Genomic DNA, 20156 nt, shown 5'->3' on the forward strand with positions numbered 1-20156 from the left:
TTTCCCACCATTTTTTAAATTGCTACAATAATATCTAAAATCTATATTATAGCTCAACATTTATTACGTTTTTATTCATTAAGTTGTAAGTTTATTTCGTCAAAATTGGTATATTACTCAACTAGACACTACACATAGGTAATATAGTACTATATATACTCAATGGTAATATCAATGTTTTGTATCTATAATATCTTATATCTTAAATGTATAATATAAAATTACGATAGTCAGCTATAGTGAACATTCACGAAGAAATTATTATGATTTGTAACATATTCACAATTCAACAACACTCTCCGCACGCGTGCGCCTGTGTCGTATTTTTACAATAATACACATGCGCGCTGTCGTATCTCTATTACATATTATTATATTATAATAAAGTATGCACGCGAAGCGCCGCGCGCCGGCGGCACCACTATACCGCCATCCGGCCAACGTTCAACGGCACCCTTTGCTACTTTGTTTTTATCGAAAAAGTCGCGTGGCGCGCGAACACATACAAACACCTGTATACAGGATGATTCGCTAAACGTGCTCAATGTCATTTTATCATTTAATCACTCAAATTATTTCAAATTATGGTTTTAGAAATTGTCTGGTATATAGACAATATTCACAAGTTCTTAAAAAAAATGTATACCTATTTTTGCATGTACAGTATACACCCCAGGCTTATACATACAAATTTTGTTTAGATGAGAAACTCTTTTTTTCTTTTTTTTGCTGTAAATTTTTTAGTTGTTGATTTAGTTTAAAAGGTTCATTTAATAGAATAAAACGAGTAGTTTCTAAATTGTTAAACTTTGTAAACCCCTTTGAGGTGTTATAACTTTAAATATAATTAATGAATATTCCCACAAACAACTATAAAACTTACTTTAAAACAACACATTGTTATAATTTTTTAAATCATTATACTTGAGATTGAATATTATAGTTAGGATATAATTTTCAGTGATAATTATTTAGGTTCAGAAAACATGAGGGCTATGATTATATACAAAATAAATCTTAATAAACTAAAGTATAAATATTATTCATATCATTAGGTATACTCGGACAATATTTACATACTACATGCTGCTAATAAAGTTAATATTAACTATAGCGATTACGTAGATATAATACAGTTTAGAACGATGACTTTACTTTGATATTTGTCATTCGAATTTCGATTTCGGTTTTAATCTCAAAAGTTAATAGTGAGAAAGAGCTGTTAATGGAAAAAAATAAAGACAAAACTCCTTTATATAAGTAGCATAAAATAAACCCTCAATAAGTAATGAAAATATAATTATGGTATTTTCGAACACTGTATGGAAAATGTAAAAAATCTAAACTTGTAATAAACAAACACGATTGAGCACTCAATCCTGGGCGAGCACACTCGTTAAAAAGTCGCCCTGTATATACGTTCAGCAACGGCGGCCGTAGCGTGCCGCCCGTGTGACGCTATGCCGGGTCGGCGGCGGCGGCGGCGGCGCGTGGAAGATATCCGCGAAGCGCTCGAGCAGCGTATTTAGACCGTCGTCGGCGGGGGTGTGTTGTGGCCCGTGAACGATCGTGCGCTGTCGTATCCTATTTTCTGAGCGTGTGTGTGTGGGTGTGTGGTGAGCGAGTGTAGGTGAGTGTGTGCGCGTGTATTTGTGTGTATGTCCAAACACGAGCAACCAGAGGCCGCCGCCGAGCGGATTACGAAAATAAAATCCCCCATACGCCCCTAGCGAACCGACGCCTGTTGGTCCCCGCGATTAACCGTCGTCCCGACCGCGATGGTCGAATTTTCGTTGTTTTAAAACGCGTCGATTGTCCACAACGAATTGCACTCGTTTCACGCCCGCTCTGTACAGCACATCATTATTGTTTGTCAATTAACCGTTATAGGTATATCATATACCTATTTGATTTCGTTTCCGTATAGTTCGCGTTTTCGACCAGTGGAGTGTCCGCCAAAATATATTGTGATTTATCTTACGACGACGACGACTATGTAGTACACATATACGTCTACGGCCATCGGCGCGATCCATTAATAAATCGTCGCGTTTTACTGCGTCCGTCGCCTTCACGTTGGGCCAATTTGTACGTCACCGTCACCGTCGTCGTCGTACGCGTAATTATCGTCGTATAATTACACAGTCTCGTACACGGCCCGTGCAACGTGTCCGCGCGACGGCGTGAACTTTTAACGTTCGTCGACGCCACCGCCGAACACTCGGAATGCTATAGCCGTTCGCGCACACGCCCGTCACGGGTGGTTCTATTATTAAACGCGTCCGTCGTCTCCGACGCGGTGGTGCGGTGCACCGCGTTGGGCGCGCGCGTCGTACTATTGCGACAACAATAAATCGTGAACTGCGGGCACAGTGTCGTCGTGCGAAAATAATTCGCGTGTGCACACAATAACACACACACACACACACATAGATACACATCACAATGTGATGTGCATTGATGACAACGTATAATATACACACTGTATTGTAATCACGATATTGTGCTACAACCGCAACAACAATATCTAATAATAAATGGTCGTGGCGGGGAGGAGGAGACACTATCTCATCGGTACGTATATCATTATACGACCGGAATACAACACGCTTAATTCCGCGTACACGCGTAGAACACGCGTGGCAAGATAGGTGGTGGCGGTGGTGGTGGTGGTGGTGGTGGTGTTGGACGAGAAGGAGAGTAGGAAGCGGTGTAGGAGGAGAAGTAAAAGGAGAAGGAGTCGGCGGCGGACGAGTGTGGTAATAATAATATTAATAAACGATTCCCTACGCTGCTATATATACGCCGCCGGTCGCGCGATATATAGTCGGTGTAATAGTAATAATATATTATTATATCGGACGGGCAGCGGAGTGATCGAACCTTCCAAGCTGGCCCATCAGTTTTGGCTCGGTTGGGGTTCGGGCTCGGGCTCGTGCCGCGCGCAGACGGACGAGGAGAAGAAGGAGAAAAAGGAAATGGCCGAGGCGGCGGCCCGACACGAGCTGTACACGCAACAGCAGTGGGCCCACCAGCGGGCCGAACGCGCCGAGCGAAACGCCGAGAGACTGGAGAGGGAGATACAGGCGCAAGCCGCCTCGGCCGCCGCGTCAGAGTCCCTCGCCGAGCTGCACTACGTCGACAGCCTGTCCGGGTCCGTCCAATCCATGTAAGCGCGTTATTCTTTATATGCAAAACTTTATAATATATTAGTTAGCACTAGTAGTACCTATAGTACACCTATATAATAGTATATAATATAAATATATAAATATCTACCATTGTGTGCCCGTCTGCCTGCCTAAGAAGATTTAAATATATCACACCAAATGATGACCATAAATTAAAATATGATGACCGTAATGTTATATGGATTTATAGTAGTTAATAACTATTATAAAATATGTAATACGGGATTCCGTTATTGACACGATGTTTTACATTTATATACATTATATAGTACATAATATTATATATCGCATCTATACGCAACAGTTTGTTGATTTATATATAATATATAATATGTACCTACGACAATATTATAATAAGCAATTGTTTAATGGTTCGCTTGTACGCCGCTGACCTGCACGCGCGTATAGGATAACACATAAATACTTAATTTATATAATATGCGTTAACCCGAGAATCCAATACTTGATAATATATATATATATAGTATTACATCGATATTACAATAATACTTGAGTGGGACATTTTTTGCTATTTTTTTTTTAAATATTTCTGCACACCTCCCCGTTGGTGCTGCGTGTACTCGTTTATAATATAATACCTGCATTAATACCTATTACGACGCGTGCAGTTTTCACTAACGTCGTAGCACACGGGAGGCGCTCCCCTCGTTTACGTTATATATACGCGTTATAGCGCCGTCGACGGCGGTCACGAAAGTTCCGTCGACCGCCGCCACCTTCGCGACTGACTGCCCGACTGCCGCACGACGTGACTCCGATACCGCCGTGACGGTCGACCGGTGGGAGAGTAGTTCTTCGGCGCGCGAGTGCGGCTCGACAGCGATCAATTACGAAAGTCGGCAAGGCACCCGCCAAACCGGGAACGCAAGCGCGTGCGCGCACCCGCACAGACGCGACCCATCACCCACCAGGGCGGCGTAACTGTTACCCACGACGGCAGTTGTGCGCGTACAAACGCCCAGGTCGCGCGATACACGACGGACGATATCTGCCGCAGGTGCCGTAATATACGTGCGAGCGATGGGCAAACGCGCGATGGGCCCCGCGTAGCTGCTGACCGCGACTTCCGGTCGCCGGGCGCGCATCGGGCGACACGAATAATAATAATGCAATAAGCGTGCTGCTACAGCATCCGACGGAATATCGCCGCACGTACACGTAGCCCTGTAAAATTAACATCCGTGTACGCGTTATTTCGTATTTCAATATTATTTATATATACCCGGTAACCGCGGTATACGACTGCAGTTGTAATAATATCGTATAGGGCACCTGTACGGGGTGCGCGCGCGACGATACCATAATATTATGCCATCGTGTCGCGGTCACCGCTGCCGCCGCCGACGTCGCCGCCGCCGTCGTCACATCGATATCGCGTCACGCGCCGCCCGCCGTATGATGTGAATTCCGTTCGCGGTCTTTCGTTTCTCTCTATCTCTCTCTTCTCTCTTTCTCTCTCTCTCTCTCTCTCTCTTTCTACGACTATCTCTTGTCTCTGTCTGTCTGTCTGTCTCCTGCAGCTAATAATATTTTGTACTTCACGCGCCCGAGATGTTATTTCAATTTCCCGTAAACGACGGAGGTGGTCCCCAGAGGTCCAGCTGCAGCTCTAGCAAAGACGACTCGCAACAGACGTCTCTGTATAAGTAAGCTATCATAAAATATACATACGCTCAAACCGCACTCGAGATTATACTATTTCGTTATTCGTTAATAATAATATTGCAGTGTTGAAAAATATGCATATCCGTATCGGTGTGTGTATACTTCATATAGAAACATACTGCTGATTCCGTAGCCATCCTCTACATTAATTTTATAATTATTTGAGTAAAATTTTATAATAGTAGATTATGTATTACGATCGTGTTTCCTTAAACACTGGTTTTGATTTCGTATGTATTGGCGTTATACATCAGAACGTTTTGAGTCGATGTCACTACGTCAGAGATATAGAGGTACGTCACGTTCCACACGCTGCCACAGCAAAGGCGTCAAGCAGTCTCTAGAACTCTGACGGGGAATCGATAAAAACCCTTACAGCTGCTGATGTTACCCTACTGCCTCACCACTATTCCATTGTCCTTGCTTGAAATTTTATGTGTGTACTTTTATAGCACTGCTGCTTCATTATAGCTTCGACAACTATATAATATACATACATTTATATATATATATAAACGTCTTATTATGTATTTTAAACTATCGCGAACTATAAAGTAATGTAGCTAATTGTGTATATATATACCTACGTAAATTGTACAATTGTACAAGTGTACAACTGTATAGATTTTCATACACGCGCACGTTTAATGTTTTGATTCGTGAATGTATACTATTATAAATTGCCATAACATTACATCTTATATATGGTTAGAAATTTTTTTTTTATGTACAATTTACTTCTGCAGTCGATGCCCAATACCAATTATTAATAAATTATAACGTATACGAGTTTTTATTCTAAATCTGAATAATAATTGGAAGTGTATCGGAAGAATTGAGTATTTGAGTTTTTCTATAACCTATAGGGTAGGTGTCCTAAAGATTTTCAAAACTTGTATATTAAAAAAAATTTAGTCTTGAACAATATAAATATAGTGTATACATATTATAATATGAACTATACCGGGGTTTTACTATAAAAGTCTATGTATATGTAGGTATACTCTATATTAATATAAAATTATATTGTTTAATGTTTATGTTAATGTTAATTGATATTATCAAAACGTTTGAAGAGATAGGTAGTAATTTTTTAATTTTCTAATATAGTATAACTCCAAATTTTCCGTAGAAAATTGTAATAATAAAGAATTATGCATTTTAGGTACCTAGATGATTGACCGTTATAATAATACTTAAACATTATATGGTTGCTTTATTTAAGGTTACAGCAATAATAATCGAGCTATGACCTGCAGTGGTTGCACATAAAATATAATTCTTTAACAAGCAGATTAAGTAAATAGCAAATTGGCTGGCTTATAGAAATACAAAAGAATAAATAAATAAAAATATATATTAAACAGAAAATAAACTTACACAATTAAACAAAAAGAATTTGCTAATGTTGCAATACCTATACCATATATGTTTCTATTTAATAAATTTAAATATCTATTGTGGTATAATGAAAAACAATTCTTAACTATATTATACAATATAAATTATAATTTAAATAATTACTATAGACTAAAATCAATGAAATACGCGTATAATTGGTACAATTTTAAATAATACGATTGCACAGTCATATGCTACATAAATATAAACCTATATAGAACCACTGTTGAATAATAATAATAAATACATTTAAAATAATAATAATTAGGCTGGGTTACACTGCTTATTATTAAGTTAATAAATAATAATACATTTTACTAAAAAATCAAATTTTTATACCTCTGAAGTAACGCTGTCGTTGACTTATTGTTTTGAATTATATAGTTTTCCGATCGTACAATGTTTATACCTATAAATATTACCCACAAGTCATATACTCGTGTGAAATTTATTATAAAACAACAATGTTTACACGGTTTTTTGATCAGAACATAATCACCTACTATTATAGAACTTATAGGTAGAATAATAATAATAATATATTTAGGTATTCGAGGTATTGTAAAAACAACAAGTGATAACTCTATAGACACTAAACATAAATTAAATTGCAGCATCTCCTATTAGCCAAAATTGTGCTGGTTGAGCGATTCTTATCAATTACAATTGTACAGATTACAATAATTAATAACATAATGTAATAATTAATAATAGAATAATAAAATAGAAAAGTATAGTATACAATATTATAACTAGAATAAAAGTCAAATATAAAGAAGGAAAAAAATAGTATAATTAAATACATACGTATAGTACTTGAATTTACTAATATTTATTATATACCAGATAAATTAAGACTCTTAACATAACTTTTGAAAGACTTCAAATTACTAAAATGATTTATATTAATATTTGAAGTTTGGCATAATATTACAAAGTGTATGTAAACTGGGTAAGCATATATAAGTAAATATAGTTATAATAATATAATATATTATTATATTAATATAGCTATGGAATATTGGTGTATCTAGTATCTGCTGTCGTAATGTCATAAACATGATACATTTTACAATTGATACTAAAATAATTATATTATGCTGGGTATACTTATTTATACTTCAATAGGCCATACTCATACGTATAGTGTATACTAGGTTTTTTTTTTGTTTAAATCGTATAATGTAAAAAACAGCAAAATACTTTAAGTAGGTATATTCCGTTAAATGAAATAATCTAAATATAAACGACAGAAGTTCTAACACTATATAAAAACCCGACAGTTTTACGCTATTGCAGCTGTAAAACAGATTAACATTCCACTACTGCAGATACATAAATTATGCAAGTATCCTCATTCCTCACTGAGTAAATTATAGACCGCTGCAGATTCTTTATTAGTTAGTTTTGAAACGTTCTTATATATTACAGTTCTGTGCAAAATATTACAATCGTTTCTGATTTTTTGGAAGTCTCTATAAACACCTATATATCTATAGGTACGGTCCGTATACCTTTGTATATTATATTTAAATACATTTTGCAGATAATACAGTGGGATATAGTAGATTAGATGATGTCGGGGGTTTACAGAATATTAGGCTTAAATAATCCCCCCTCGACAAAGTGTATATTAAACGAGTATTACATATTTATATTGTTTTATACATAGATATTATTTTAAGGGCATTTAAAAAAAAGTTCAATACAATTATTTCTGTTTTATAGTATTTGCTATTATAGAAATATTATGATTAAATAACATAATATAATACGAGCACCTACCTATGTGATATTTTAACGAACGATTCGTTTTTGTTGGTAGATGCAAGGCACCGATAGCCAGCCTAGACTGCATGGCCGACCTGGGCAGTACCACGGAACAGCTGTGTGCCAAGCTGCAAGCGACCGCGGTCAAGGAGTCGGTTGACCGGGTGTCGTCCGCGGCACAATCGCCCAGCCTGACGTCCGGGCTCCGGTACCGGAACTTGGGTAAAAGCGGCCTGCGCGTATCCAACATCGGGCTGGCCACGTGGACCACATACAACACGGCCATCAATGAGGAACAGCTAGACGCGGTGGTGACGGCCGCGTACAACGCCGGCATCAACCTGTTCGACCTTACTGAGGGTCCGCAGAGCAGCGAACAGGCCGAGACCCAGCTGGGCGCCATACTCAAAAGGAAAAACTGGAAACGAGTGTCGTACAGCGTTATAACCAAAATCCATTGGCACTACAAGTATGTCTATATCCGCAATCCGCTACCGTCATAAATCATAGTATCAAACATCACAATAGTCGGTTGAAGTCCTTGATAAAAACAGATTAAAATATAAATACATGTTGCAAATTATCATATAAAGGGTCATATGATAGGCATAAACTTATTAAACTTAGCATCTTACCTGATACGATGATACATTGCTACCTGTGTATATTTCACTGTGATTAGCAGTGTAATTAGAAGTGATAATCACTATTTTTATAAAATTGTAGCCTTCGCTTAAAATCATATTTATTTTATTTCCCTACAAGGCGGGCGACATTATAGGGGAGTTTCCCGAGTGCGTCCCGAAATGACCCCTTTTTAAAGTTCCTAGTGCGTCCAGAATAAGGTATCATCCGAGTGCGTCCCAAGAGAAAAAGGTCATATTTTTTACATAGCCTGAATGCGTCCCAGTTCATTTAGAATTACCCAGGGTGCACCACGAGGAGGTGAACTGGCTTACACCCCAAAAATATTATTTTATTATTATTATTATTATTATTTATTTATTTTTATTATTATTATTATTTATTTATTTAAGCTTACACCGTTAAGTTTAGGTGAGCATACAATTTATTAAAAAATGTTTTGTTATTATTATATATTTATATAGGCTGGTGTTTAAATGCCATTCTTTTGACAAAATCGAATCTTGATATTTTATTATTTTTAAATTGTTTTATATTGTCTTCAATGTATGTAATTTTCTTGCACGTACTTCCTTTTGGTTTGTTTGTCGTTTGTGTGGCCGTTCGGATTGCTATTTTAGTATCAATTTGAATTTTTTTTAATATTTCCAAAAATGTATATATGTCTGGGTGATGTGTATAAAATAATGAGTTGTACTTGGAATGAAAGCTTTCACAGGCATTTGTTGTTCTTTCAGAACTACTATTCATTTCGGCCCACATGGAAATAGGAAATTTTGCTCCAGAATCTATATAATTTTCTATAATATAATCCATAAATTCGTTGAGTTTTTCATGTTTTGGCATCATAGATATAAAATCTTCAATAATACAGTTTTCTACATCTTCTTGATTCAATAATGGTAAACCAAATATATTTTTCAAAAATAAACCTATTTCCGTTTGGTCGCGATAATCTTTACTCAACCCCAAATTTTGAATGTGACTCCACCATGCTTGCCCCAAATGGAAACGACATCCTTTAATAATTATAGTTGGCCAAACTTTTAATGCGCCAAGATGAATAGATAATTCAAAATCCGCAAATATATATTCGGGAGAACAACATAAATTTAATTTAACACATTCAGTTTTTAATATATTAAAACATTTTGCATATGATTCGCATTCTTTATTATTAAGTAAAATATACACTAAAGGTATGTAATGACCATTACTTAAGCCGTGTATTGTAAATAATTGTAAAAAAAATTTAGTACAATACTTAAATGTACCATCTACATATATAGTCTTAACAGTACTTAAAGTATTTAAATTTTTTTCACATGAAAACATTACTATATTTTGATTACTGTCATTAACCATGAGAAATTGTTCGTCGTCATAAGTTTTTATTTCTAACGAATCCAATACTTCATGTACATTTTGAATATTACATGGTCTTGCTGGTAGTTTTGATCGTCTTGCCAAATATATACTTTTGCGAAAGCAATTCATATCAGTTTTATTTAATGTATCTGTGTTAATTTTCTTAATTCATGATGTATTAATTTAAGTGGCCGTTCACAAATTTCATCCTGTGCTTTTCTTTTTAATGAATTACGAATAACTTGTCTAACCATAATGTCTTGTACGTCTTTTTCATGGTTATGATCTAATTTATTCTCTATAACAGTATCTCCACTTTCACCGATTTTAAAATATGCTTTACACTTTTTGTTTGTACAATTCCATCGTCTAACATTATTATTTAATATTTTATGAAATCTTAATTTATACCTTTCAATAATTTTTATTTCCTTACCGTGTTGGCTAGCATGTTTTCGGGCAATGACATTTTTAAAATTTGCAAATTGACAATTTGTATTATATAATATTACGGCACTATTTCGCACACAATTTCACTATAGCACTTATTGACCGTAACTGAGTAAGTTTTAACTTGTAATCATAGAAAATTATTATCGGAGCTAAGATTAATTACCCCACCGTTTCCAGTGTTTTACAGTCATAAATGCACAAATTAAAGTATTATAGTTGTACATTTTAACCACCATATCGATCGTCAAACATGTAGGTATCTTAAAAGTTCGATTATTTTATCTTAAATAGATACCTATAGGGCTATAGCAGCTGTGGACTGAGGACGCACTCGGGCTATTCATCATTATTTGTCGATAAGACGGCGGACGCACTCAGGCACTGTAATATAATTTGTTGATAAGACTGCGGACGCACTTGGGCTATAAAAAAGGTAAAAATTAAAAACGGGACGCACTCGGGATATCCCCCATTATAGAATATAGATTGTATGCGTTTGGATCCATACTTTAAGAAAATAAATAACAAATAAAAATACGATAACATTATTGTTTTTATAGTCTACATTATAATTGACTCATTCGGGAGCTTATTTAGGGCCTTCACTTCAGTAAGCCCTGTATGAGGCCTCGTGGGTCGAGAGCGGCCAATTTTTTTAATGGGCCCCCTAGAAGAATTGTCTTTTTTTTTTATAAAACCAATATCTGTTGTTTTTTTCTGAAATATGTTTAAAAACCTTATTCTTGCTTTTAGGGGAGCTTATTTTTTGATAGACTCATCAAAGTCAATAAATTCAAAAATATCATTGTCTGATGATAATATCATTAGAGAGTTTTAATTATTAGTGTTCGAGTACTTCTATATAATTGTTTTTTATGTATCAGTTTAAAAAAACGCCCTTTGAGCTGAACAACTATACTACTTAGCCAAGTTAAATAAATTTGTAATGCTATATTGCTATGTGTATCTAATTTAGGGAACACACCATCCAATGATTTATTGTTAAATCCTTTAAGTATTTCATTAATTATATCATCGTTCGGTATTCCCTTTGATGATTTGCTTAAGATCTAGACGATCTAGTACTCACAAAATTTAATTAATTAATTTTCCAAAGAACTATCCACATAACTCTCATAGAAATCTATAAAAAAATTAAGATCTTGTTGGATTTTTCGTCACTACTTATACTATTTGTCTTATCAAATGAATTAACTAGTTTTGAGATAGAGTACAATTTATCAGAAACAAATTCATAAGCTTGAATGCGTTTTTATAGCTCAGTACAAAATTTATCAACTATCATAAGTCTTAATAAAATTATACAAAAATTACTAAAGTCGAAGTTTAGCAATTAGATAATGTAGAAGATAAACAAATTTAATTATATTATTTTATTTTTAAAAGGTTTTTATCAATAAGGTGAAGTATAGGATTATGTTCCTTTTTCTTTATAAGCCCCTATTTATCGAGAGCTTGGGGACCATGCCCCCCTCACCTTAAACCAGGCGTGTAAAAATGTATATTATGTACTTACATGGTACATATAGGTATATGAAGTACAGGCTAGTACATCAAGTAATTAGTAGGCCCAAAAAGCATAGGTTCGATGCTGGATCCATTCATCGTTCATAATGCATAGCTTTATAAACTTAGTTTATAGATCTATGGTTCGATTGCTCATATTGTGGATTAAAATGTAGGTATACTTGGTATGATAGAAATAGGTATGAGGTACCTATAAAATAAATTTTTATTTTACGTGGAGACGTATAGTAAAACACAAAAATACCGTTTACTCTGACATCACTATCTAATAATAATAATATTTTACAATAAGACCTAAATCCGATTTAGTCACGCTACCCGAATGTTTAATCGTTTGATGCATTATAGAAATGATAACTCATAACTCATAAGATATAGGTATTAATCATATATTTACCGTATACATATATACCCAATACTAATATTTTGTTTTTGTTTTTCATTTTTTTCCATCCAACAGATCCGAAGAACGAGGGTTGTCACGTAAACACATTATCGAATCGGTGCGATCGTCCGTCGCGAGACTTCAACTCGACTACATTGACATCGTTCTGATACAAAAAGCCGATCCGATGTGTCCACTCGAAGGTTTGTTTACTGTAACACGATTGCACCCATCTTAGCTTTTTACATGAAAAAAGGCAATACGATTGTACTTCATGAAATATAATAGTATGCAATATGTTTTTACTTAAGTGTTGTCCTTTTAAACACTTTCCAATACACTATTTAAAAATATTAATACATAGAAAAATAAACGTATTTTGTGTTTTCTCACAGTAAGTAAAGACATACAATTTTCAAAACCGATATTCTATAAGCTATCATTTAATAACTGAGTGTTTAATATAAAGTATAGGTATTTAGGCGTATGTTGTTTTTTATATATTAATATTTTTAAATAGTGTATTAAACTATTAAGTGTATCTACTATAATATCAATAATATCATAATATGAAACGACTCAAAAAATCCAACAATTTACTTTTGTTGTCAGTCCTAAACCTGAAAAATTGTTAAAAGGATCAACACTTATATTTCATGGGGTGCAATCGTGTTGCACCGGGTTTGTTATATTCTTGTTAATTAGATACTTTAATTGTGTAGGTATTGCTCTATCATTTATAATTCACAGCTGAATAAAATATAAACCTATTGTAATATAATATATATAGGTATCTAGTAGGTAACTATGATATATCTATACTAAAAGTCAAATTAATTTTAAATATTTTCAAGTTTCAACCACCGCTGCATAGTACAAACAATCACAATTTTGATATAATTTATCAATTTTGATCGAGTCAAAATGTCAAAGTTTAAATGTTTAAAACAGCTATACCTGTCTATTGACTGAGATTTATGTTTATGATTATATGAATGTATTATAGGTACCTAAATGAATTATAAGATCCTTATTAATGAAAATATTCACAGGAATTAGTAATTTTACGTGTTTAACCTGAATTATAATTCAATGTATACACAAAACGAAAAAATTATTATAGAATGTGTATGTTTGTGTGTGGTACTCAGAGGCGTATTTACGAATTTGGCGCCTAACCCTAAAAATGTACCTACTTAACTTCAAGCGTGGTGTCTCTTTAAGAGACTTACAAGTTACAATTTTGCGCCCGGGGCGATTTCTCCCTTCATCCCCCCACCAATAAAAACGCCTCTGGTGGTACTCTAAAGTCTAAATTATGTGTCATATATGGTGTATGATATGTATGTAATTCAAAAAAACTCTCCTGCAACAGGTCATTTGAACTCGTATACATGGTGATTTTTAATTTTATCATGAAACACTCATTATACACATGAAACACATGAATACTTTTTGAAAACATTTTTTATATAGTTTCAAATTGTTAAAAAAACAACGTTTTTATTAAAAAATTATATTTTTAAGTTTTTTACTTTTTTGAATGACAACAGTGAACAGACTTAATTTCATATTCCAAAGCAGAATAATTGTCTGAGTATTTTGATACATAAAAATCGAATTTAGGGCAAATATAGTTTATGAGTTATAAGTATTTAAAGTTTTAATTCGCGGAGTAGAGTGGTACGGGGTTACCTCGCAAAATGTTTGTCCACTACTCCGCTTGTCTAAACTTTAAATACGTAGAACTCATAAACTACTCACCCTAAATTCGATTTGTATGTATCAAAATACTTAGAAAATTATTCTGCTTTGGAATATGAAATTAAAACTCTACGTTGTCATAAAAAAAAGTAAAAAACTTAAAAAAGTATAACGATAAAAAATATTTAAAAATATTATTTTTTAATAAAAACGTAGTCTTTTTAACAACTTGAAATTATATAAAAAAATGTTTTCAAAAACATGAATACTTTTTGAAATAATGAGTGTTTTATGATAAAAGAATTCCCGTGTATATTAGTACCGTTACTACATATATAATCGACAAAATATTTAATGTATTGCATACCTACCTATAAATATTGTGTATTTAATATTTTAATCAACTAGTAAATATAGATAATAATTATAAAATTATAATATTATTTAAATAAATAAATGTTATCTACCAATATATTTGCAGAAGTAGTTAGAGCTATGGATTTTCTCGTATCAGAAGGACTCATAATGTATTGGGGCACAGCTAAATGGTCACCAATCGATGTCACAGAAATGTACACTGCTTGCAGACAATTAAATTGCTCTACACCAATCCTAGAACAATCTGAATACCATATGTTGTGCAGGGAAAAAGTTGAGATTTACATGCCTGAACTGTATAATAAGATCGGTCAGTACCATAATAATAAGTAAACGTTAATACAATTGTATTAAATTCTAAATGAATACATTTAATTTTTATCTTGTATACATTTGATATCCAGGTGTGGGTTTAATGGCTTGGTCACCATTAGCCATGGGATTATTGCCTTCTTTCAAAGACTCGCTCAGAAGCAGATCGTCCAATAGGGTAAGTTAAAACAAAAATATAATTTTAATTCCATCATAAATAAGTAGTTGAAGGTATAAAAAGTAAATGCCCTATGTGTTTCAGACAAAAGCTTCCAGTATCAGTTGGAATCAAGACGATCGAAAACCACCTAGTAAAGAGGTAAAGGCAATACTATTACATATTTAAATTTTTTATTATCAACTAATAGGCTAATTAGGCCACAGAATATTATTATACAACTATAAAAATATTACATTTTTACTAAAAAGTGTTCATTTTAATGTTGCAGAACAATGAACCATTGACAAGAAATACTAAGGAAATATTGTTTTCAATTTCATTAATAGCAGACCGTCTCGGCTGTAGCTTAGTTCAACTGTGTATAGCATGGACATTAAAAAACGAAAGTGTTCAATGCCTCTTACTAGGAGCAGCAACGACACACCAGTTTTATCACGCTTTACATGGATTACAGGTAATAAATTGGATTTACAAAATATTTTTATTGTATTATAAAAATGTATTTATTTCAAAATGTTATTGCGATAATAATAATTAATAAATATAATAATTAAATGTAATTTATTATTTTAACACACATACACCAACCATTGTATATTATTTTTTGATATATAGTTGTTGCCAAAACTCAACTCAAATGTAATGGCCGAATTGGAGCGTATACTGGACAATAAGCCAGTACGACCACCAATGGTATCAACTCTAGCAATGAGATGACAAACAGTGTGCCCCCCCGGTGTGTTGGGGGGCACAGGCATGTCTGCTGATGGCATGAAAGAAAACAATGACGAGTATGACATGAAAGAACGAAAAGTGCCGTTTTGTGTGCTTCAATGAAAAAATAGTTCTTGTGGCGAATATTGTAATCATGTTAGAATTATAGTTTGAAGTTAAATATACGTCCAATTTTAATTGATTAGTAGTGTATTTTATTATTAGAAAAATGTATAACTTAACTTATAAAATTATTAATGTAAATTTTGAACATAAAAAAGGACTGGTTTTAGGAAAACAAGTAAGCGCTGATCATCAGTAAAGTATTTTTAAGATATAAAAATCTAATCAAAATTTTCTCCTGGAACTCTGACGTCATCTATTTTCAAAATCATTTTAACTAACTGTGCAGCCAAAATAATCTGTTGTTTCTTGCTATGAAGAGTCTCTATAACATTTTGTTCTTTCATGTCTAAAAAAATAATAATTAAACATTTTTATATTAATAAAATATAAAAAATAAATTTAGTAAATAAACAAAATAATTTACCATTAGTTCCAATGAGCATACAATCTATACCAAGAGCTGGATTATTTTCTTTGATTTGTCTGGCTCTAACTTGAGTTAACGTATCAATTGGTGACAATCCACTATTCTCAGCTAAAGCTAATGGAACGCTTTCTAAAGCATCTGCAAATGCCCGGTATGCATATTGTTCAATGGATGAAATCTTGTCTGCTTCTGTAGAAACAGCAATAGCACATGAAATTTCAGCTGCACCACCACCATAAACTATGCGGTTATCTTGCACCAAGTTTCGCACAACACATAAGGCATCATGAATACTGCGTTTGGCTTCTTCAATGATCTATATTAACACAAAATATTTAGTTTTTAAAAATATTAAGTTCATAATACACATTAGCAATATTTTAAATTAACCAACCATTTTATTTCCACCACGGATAAATATGGTGACAGCACGTGAATTCTTACATTCTTCAATCACCAACATTTTGTCTTTAGTAGTACCAAAAGAAAGTTCGCTAACTTTACCAGCGTAACCTAGTTTTTCTTTAGAAACTTCTTCAAAACGAGGAATGATTCTACCTCCGGTAGCAATTGCAATTAACTGTAATAAGTTTGATAATATATTTAAAATTTTAAAAATATTTTTAGTAATATTAAATAATAGTATTGATTCTTATACTTGATAGTTACAATTATACATTAAATTCTAGAAATTAAAATATGGCTTACTTCTATCTCAGGTCCACCAACCCAGCGTACAGCAGGTAATTCGTGTTTCAATAACAAATGATTAGCTTCATCATCAAAACCCCATTGACAAATTGCTAATGTAGCACCAGCATCTTTCACTTTTTTAACCATTTCATTGAATGTATCTTGTTCATATTTTCTTAATGCTCTGTAGTCTTCAACTGAAGCAACATCCAACTTATGCTTAGTCTTTGGCTTAGGTGGCTCAAACGGACAAGTAAGAATGGCGAGATGAACATTTTTCAGTTCCTAAAAATATGTAAAACATAGCAAGTAGGTAAATACATTCATAATACAAATTTAACATTGTATAATATGCTCTTACTTTTGGCATTTGAGGATGTGAAAAGTCTTTATCAACTACAACTCCTTTAACTAACATTGTATCTTCTAATCTTCCTCCTTCTTTTCCTTGAACTTTGATCAACTCAAAATTGACATCACGTTTATCAAAATCTGCTACAGATATAACTGCATTTACAGCTATTTCAGCCATTTGACGATGACACTTGTTGACACTAAAATTTTATGAGTTTTTACATCATGGGTAATATTAAAAAATAACTAAGTCAAAGTTAACTTATTACTAACAATAATTTGAATACAAATAACTAAAATAAAATATTTTGATAAATTAACAAATTATTTCAAAGTATAAATGCTTATATTCAATTTAAATAATAATATAAAAAAGGTTTTAATTTTTTAATAAGCAAATTTTAGGAGAAATAATACTCGATTTTTTTTTTTTTTTTACAGAATTAAATTATAATAAAAAACAAATGTTAATGTTTGAAAATTATATACTAGGTTTTTTAATTTTAATTAAATAATAGTTCTTAAGAACTTGATCAAGCTTGTTTTTTAATACATATAAAATATACATTTAATTTAATATATTAATTAAAAATAATTTTGTACTTAATCAGTGTTTCAAAAATATTTATTTAACTTATATTAAAAATGTTGTGCAGTAGAGTTTTGTACTCTAAAATTTTTTTTACTAACAATCTTCCTTGGGTAATTTTTTTACTTGGGAATTTTCTTTATGCAATTTTTTATTAACATACCTTAAAACCTTAAATATTTCATCTTCAGTAATGAAATCTACTAATGTAAGGCTATAAATTAAGTATCAAATTGTAATATATTAAAAAATATGAAAATACTTTGTATCTGTTATTTTAATTACTAATCAATTTAAATATTATTAGATGTACATAAAATTTGATTTAAATAATTTATTAATAATATTTCTTACATTTTGGATCCCAGAGTTGTCATTGCTGTTTTAATAAGGGGTTCCAAGTTGTTGATATCAACTGGAAATGAATCAGCAATCGAGTCTAAATGCTTGCAAGCACTTTGAGCAGCTAATTCAAAACCATCTGCAATTCTGATAGGATGTATACCCTGATCAAGCAAATGTTCAGCTTGTTCAAGCAAAGCTCCGGCAATGACTATAATAGAATAAAGCTTGTATTAATACAAATGAGAATTTCATTAGAAATTAAATAACACTTAACATACCTACTACACCAGTAGTTCCATCACCAATTTCATTATCTTGGGATTGAGACAACTGCACCATAAGCTTAGCGATTTCATGATCAACATCCATCATGTTTAAAATGGTGGCACCATCGTTGGTGACAGTCACTTCACCATCAGATGAAACCATCATTTTATCCAAACCTTTTGGACCCAATGATGTGTACAATGTCTTGGCGATAGACCGTGCAGCCATAATATGAGACTAAATATAAAGAAAATTTATGTTTTACATTAATGTTATTATTGGATTAGGCTACTTTTGTTGATTGGTATAACATTTCAAGTAAAAATAAATAACAACCATCTGTGTGCCCTAAAACCCGATGAGCGTTGGAGCACACCTGGTCAGTGGTACATAAGATTGCTCTTAATTAAGGAACAATCTCGTGGTCAATTAACAATAACAATAACGTTGCCATCAATTTCGTATTTTTTCAACAGTAAGAAAGGACATAAAAGAGTAACAAACCTTTAACGCATCGATACCAGTCAGCCTACGCTGTTTGTGTTGGTCTTTTATGATGATGAACGGCGTACCGAACTCATCGAAACCCAACGAACCGGGTATGAAAGACATGATCCCGTCTTCGACGTTTTCGAACGTCACGCCACTCTATACAAGAGCAACAAAAATTAAAAGTAATTGAAACCTGAAATACTGTTTAAAGATGAACGCAAGTATTGAAGTAAAAAGAGCAAACCGTGAGTCGTCCGGAGTACTCCGGATAGTTTTTGTAGGTTATGTTCTTATGTTCGTAATTTCGTATAGTTTCGCCCAGACGACGGTTCGACAAATTGGATGCCCCCCTCCTATCTTAAACTAATGGTCTGTCTGTTTAAGATATCTTAAACCGTGGTCCACATTGAAAAGATTAAATGCTATCTATTAACCGTGCATAAACCATATCAGAATATCATTTATTACAGTCTACACTCTACAGACATTATTCATTTACGCATTATTTAGTATTACAAAATATTTTGTCATGTTATTTAGTACTAGTTGCCCAATGCCCATGTAACTTGGTGTGTGCGACACTGCGAGTGCCCTAGGTGGCTAGGTCGGATTGTCGGAAACACGACTTGGGAGAAATTTAGTAGGTAGTAGATACTTAAAATTAAAATTATATTTTTAGTCGACGTTATATAGTTACAGATTTACCATTTACATAATATTATTCGTATTTAATGATGAAAATTGCGTTTATTTATTTGTCACTCGATTACTTTACCAGAAACGTCGGTTTCATAGTTTCTCACTATTTCAAGCGATAGGTATATAGAAATATTCTAATAACCGAATAATGAATATTCAACTACAAATATGAATCCCGAAAAAAAAATCCCCGATCCTAGGAAAAAAATCCCTAAACTTTTTAAACGCTAATTACAAAATTATTTATAATTAATTAAAAACATACGGGTTTTAATAAAACAAAATAGGTATATAAATTATAATTTATAAATACAATGTCACAATACATATTCTAAAACTTAAAATTTATCAATTTGAAGTTTTTATATCTTATACACTAATCGTTAAAATATCAGGAAACATGATATTTTATTTCGGGGATTTTTTTT

At 33.0% G+C, this 20156-nt stretch overlaps 2 protein-coding genes across 5 annotated transcripts; one reads left to right on the forward strand and one right to left on the reverse strand.

Annotated features, from left to right (window-relative positions):
• The first annotated feature begins 1612 nt into the window (after nucleotides 1-1612).
• Nucleotides 1613-15938, forward strand: LOC132932005 (voltage-gated potassium channel subunit beta-2). Of its 4 annotated transcripts, XM_060998168.1 has the most exons (9): nucleotides 1613-2574; nucleotides 2870-3169; nucleotides 8104-8517; nucleotides 12523-12650; nucleotides 14633-14839; nucleotides 14934-15019; nucleotides 15104-15160; nucleotides 15291-15476; nucleotides 15638-15938. In XM_060998168.1, exons 2-9 carry the CDS (start codon nucleotides 2979-2981, stop codon nucleotides 15737-15739), a joined length of 1371 nt encoding a protein of 456 aa, XP_060854151.1. In that variant the 5' UTR covers nucleotides 1613-2574; nucleotides 2870-2978; the 3' UTR covers nucleotides 15740-15938. The 4 variants fall into 4 exon arrangements, with proteins under 4 accessions (XP_060854151.1, XP_060854153.1, XP_060854150.1 ...); XM_060998170.1 differs by lacking the exon at nucleotides 2870-3169 and having other exon boundaries at nucleotides 1617-2574; XM_060998167.1 differs by lacking the exon at nucleotides 1613-2574 and having other exon boundaries at nucleotides 2664-3169.
• On the reverse strand, nucleotides 15501-19310 carry LOC132932004 (T-complex protein 1 subunit epsilon). The gene is made up of 8 exons (XM_060998165.1): nucleotides 19042-19310; nucleotides 18549-18774; nucleotides 18280-18478; nucleotides 17344-17536; nucleotides 16998-17267; nucleotides 16684-16869; nucleotides 16287-16605; nucleotides 15501-16208 (listed from the first exon to the last, which is right to left on the reverse strand). Exons 1-8 carry the CDS (start codon nucleotides 19147-19149, stop codon nucleotides 16081-16083), a joined length of 1629 nt encoding a protein of 542 aa, XP_060854148.1. The 5' UTR covers nucleotides 19150-19310; the 3' UTR covers nucleotides 15501-16080.
• Between the last annotated feature and the right edge of the window lie 846 nt (nucleotides 19311-20156).

This window comes from Rhopalosiphum padi, chromosome 1 (assembly GCF_020882245.1).
Source record: "Rhopalosiphum padi isolate XX-2018 chromosome 1, ASM2088224v1, whole genome shotgun sequence".
Taxonomy (NCBI): Eukaryota; Metazoa; Arthropoda; class Insecta; order Hemiptera; family Aphididae; genus Rhopalosiphum; species Rhopalosiphum padi.

Bases quoted from the DNA above. Each gene is read 5' to 3' on its own strand.
- LOC132932004 (XM_060998165.1), bottom strand. From the start codon at position 19,149: ATGTCTTTCATACCCGGTTCGTTGGGTTTCGATGAGTTCGGTACGCCG. The intron at 17,537-18,279 runs GTAAGAAATATT...ATAAAATTTTAG, and splicing joins ACAACTCTGGGATCCAAAAT to TGTCAACAAGTGTCATCGTC. The intron at 17,268-17,343 runs GTAAGAGCATAT...ACATATTTTTAG, and splicing joins CACATCCTCAAATGCCAAAA to GAACTGAAAAATGTTCATCT.
- LOC132932005 (XM_060998168.1), top strand. From the start codon at position 2,979: ATGGCCGAGGCGGCGGCCCGACACGAGCTGTACACGCAACAGCAGTGG. The intron at 8,518-12,522 runs GTATGTCTATAT...TCCATCCAACAG, and splicing joins AAAATCCATTGGCACTACAA to ATCCGAAGAACGAGGGTTGT. The intron at 12,651-14,632 runs GTTTGTTTACTG...ATATATTTGCAG, and splicing joins TCCGATGTGTCCACTCGAAG to AAGTAGTTAGAGCTATGGAT.